General features: G+C 59.9%; 1 protein-coding gene across 1 annotated transcript; it reads left to right on the top strand.

Moving 5' to 3' along the window:
• Positions 1 to 8: 8 nt before the first annotated feature.
• Positions 9 to 1,346, top strand: LmxM_30_0440b_1 (uncharacterized protein; the record flags this gene model as incomplete). Its single annotated transcript, XM_003886450.1, has 1 exon — positions 9 to 1,346. The coding sequence occupies one exon, from the start codon at positions 9 to 11 to the stop codon at positions 1,344 to 1,346; it is 1,338 nt and encodes a 445-aa protein (XP_003886499.1).
• Between the last annotated feature and the right edge of the window lie 1,183 nt (positions 1,347 to 2,529).

The following is a 2,529-nucleotide window of genomic DNA, read 5'->3' as shown; positions in this document are numbered from 1 at the left end:
CGTGGTTTATGTGCGCCGTGGCCATCATGGCGGAGAATGAGGCGATGGTCCGCAGTATTTTCGCACAGGGCTCGCCGGAGGAGAAGGCGGTCGGTGCGTACCGCGTGCTGATCAGCAAAAACGGCTGGTGGCACATCCTCATTCTGGACGACTACTTGCCCACGTTCAACCGCATGCCCGTGTTTGCGCGCTCGTACGACGATCCGGCGGAGGTGTGGGCCTCGTTGCTGCAAAAAGCGTATGCGAAGGTGCACGGTTCCTATGCCGCGATCACTGGCGGCGACGCTCTACAGGCTCTCGCCGACTTGAGCGGCTCGCCGATGTGCCGTTTTGACAAGGAGTGGGAGGAGGCAACGGCGGACGCGAGAAAGGCGGACACGCTGGCGAATGCGCTGGTGCAGCTTTCCCGCTCTGGCGCCTGCGTTGTGCTCAGCACTCCAGGTCACAATTCAGAGAGCTACCTGGGCGGCCGTCAGGCGAGAGATTCGGGGGCCTTCCGTGCCCGCTACGAGGACGCCGGTTTACATCCCGGCTACACGTACTCTTTAGAGCGCGTTGTGATTGTCGAGGAGTGCGGTACCCTGCTGTTCAAGGTACGCAACCCTTGGCGCTCATCGAACAAGTGGAGTGGCGCATGGAGTTACGGTTCCAGGCAGTGGGATGAGAATCAGGATGCCTGCCTCCTCTGCGGCGCCCAGAAGGACCCGGAGGATGGCAGCTTCTGGATGTGCTGGAGTGACGCCATCCAGTACTTCGACGGAGGCGGTGCTTTGTTTTCGATCCCCGACGCGACGGACTACCGTGTTAAGGGGGTGTTTTGCAAGACTATCCCAAGCACGGTTCTTGAGATCACGGCCTCAGAGTCCACCCGGGTGCTTTTCACCCTCTCGCAACCCGACAAGCGCGGCGTGGACCGCAAGGAGGGCGCGGCGCTCTTTGCTCCGATCATGTTGACCGTGTCCAAGGAGGATGGCGACGTACAGCAGGTGCAGAAGAACACCAGCTGGAACCCGACAATGCCCTCCGAGGAGTTCAACTTTGTTGTTGGCCGCGATGTCGCCATGTGGTTCACGCTGGAGGCCGAGGAGACGTACCTTCTCGTGCCACGCATACACCCAAAGGGCGTCAAGAGCAACTACGATCGACCGTACGTGATTGGCATAATATCAGCAGAGAAGCTGGAGGGCAACGTGCAGGTGGAAGCGAAGCAGATTCACAGCGACTCGGCGGTGTTCACGAACTATATCGCCTACAAATCGGAGGAGCTGCCGTCGGTCGAGGCGGAGAACCAGGTACGGCTTCCTGGCATGGCCCCCGTGACGTACGTGTCCACCAAGGTGATTTGACCGCGGGCCACCTGAAGTGCATGCGCCCCCCTACGCAGCAGGAGCCTCAACGGTCGTAGCGGCGTGCTTGGTCGATTCCTCACCTTCTTCTATGTTGTATGGGACTGCCGCCGTGCGGCAATCATTCATCGATTGTGTGGTTGGACGTGAAGGGATGCAACTCTCCACTGCACGGGAAAAGAAGGGCAGAGGCGAAGGTAGATGAGCATGTGCGCGACAGGGACAGTGTCGGTGCATGCGCGAAAAGTGCGTGACGACAGCCTTGACATGCACACAAACAGATGTGTGCGCCCACCAGCGTCTGCGTGATGGGCCGCTTTCATCCTTCCCGGGCTCTCTCTTCGACTTTCTCTCTTCTGTTCCTGTAGCGTTTCTCCCCTCCTGTTTCCCTGTGACGTGTTTGTGGCGAAGGCGTGCGCTTGCTGTTCTGCCCTTCGCCACCCCCACCACCCTCCTCTTGCCACTCTGTGGAGCAGTGATATCACATGCAAGGCGGTGTACGGCTCATCCCCCCCTCCACCCTTTTGCTTTATGCCCAGTCCACCAGAACAAGGCGGTAAACAGCAATTCTCCCCGCATCCCCCCCTTATCGGTGCACTCACTCTCTCTCCAGGGCGGGGCTGTGCGTGCGCGTCTCCAGCTGTGCTGATGCGCCGTCCAATCTTACTTTGCCGCCTATGCTTATCTTCTGTTTGGTGTACCTCATCGTATCGTTGTCGTTCTTGTCGTGTGCGGTGTGTACGGGGAGGCGGCGGTGCCGTGTGGCAATGGGGCAAGCGGGTCGGAGGAGTGGCGGCGGCGTGCGGGTCGTTTTCTTTTTCCGGTGTGTGGATTCGCCTATACCCCGCCTCCCCTCACCCCTGCCGCGGCTGCGCACTCCACTGTACGGCCGTCGCATATATCGTCACATCTCGCTCTCCTCCTCCCTCCACCTTTTCCACGGGTACTGCGTGTGGGTGGGTGTCACGCCGTGCGCGTTCGTGGGCCTTTGGGATGGCGTGGTGACTGTGTGGGGAGGGGAGGGGCGGGGCTCTTCGCCATGTTGTTTCTGAAGCGTTCCTGGGAGGGTGGTGTCTCTGTTCTCTGTCTTTTCTAGTCTACTCTTTCCTGTACCGATCCCATGGGTGATGCGCATCTGTTGCGTGACGACGTTGATGGCCGCCAACCGACTTCGTATGTCTGC

The sequence above is a fragment of the Leishmania mexicana genome, contig 8 (assembly GCF_000234665.1).
Source record: "Leishmania mexicana MHOM/GT/2001/U1103 WGS CADB00000000 data, contig 8, whole genome shotgun sequence".
Classification (NCBI taxonomy): Eukaryota; Euglenozoa; class Kinetoplastea; order Trypanosomatida; family Trypanosomatidae; genus Leishmania; species Leishmania mexicana.
Note: the sequence above shows the minus strand (reverse complement) of the source record. Positions and strands in the feature narration are given on the sequence as shown.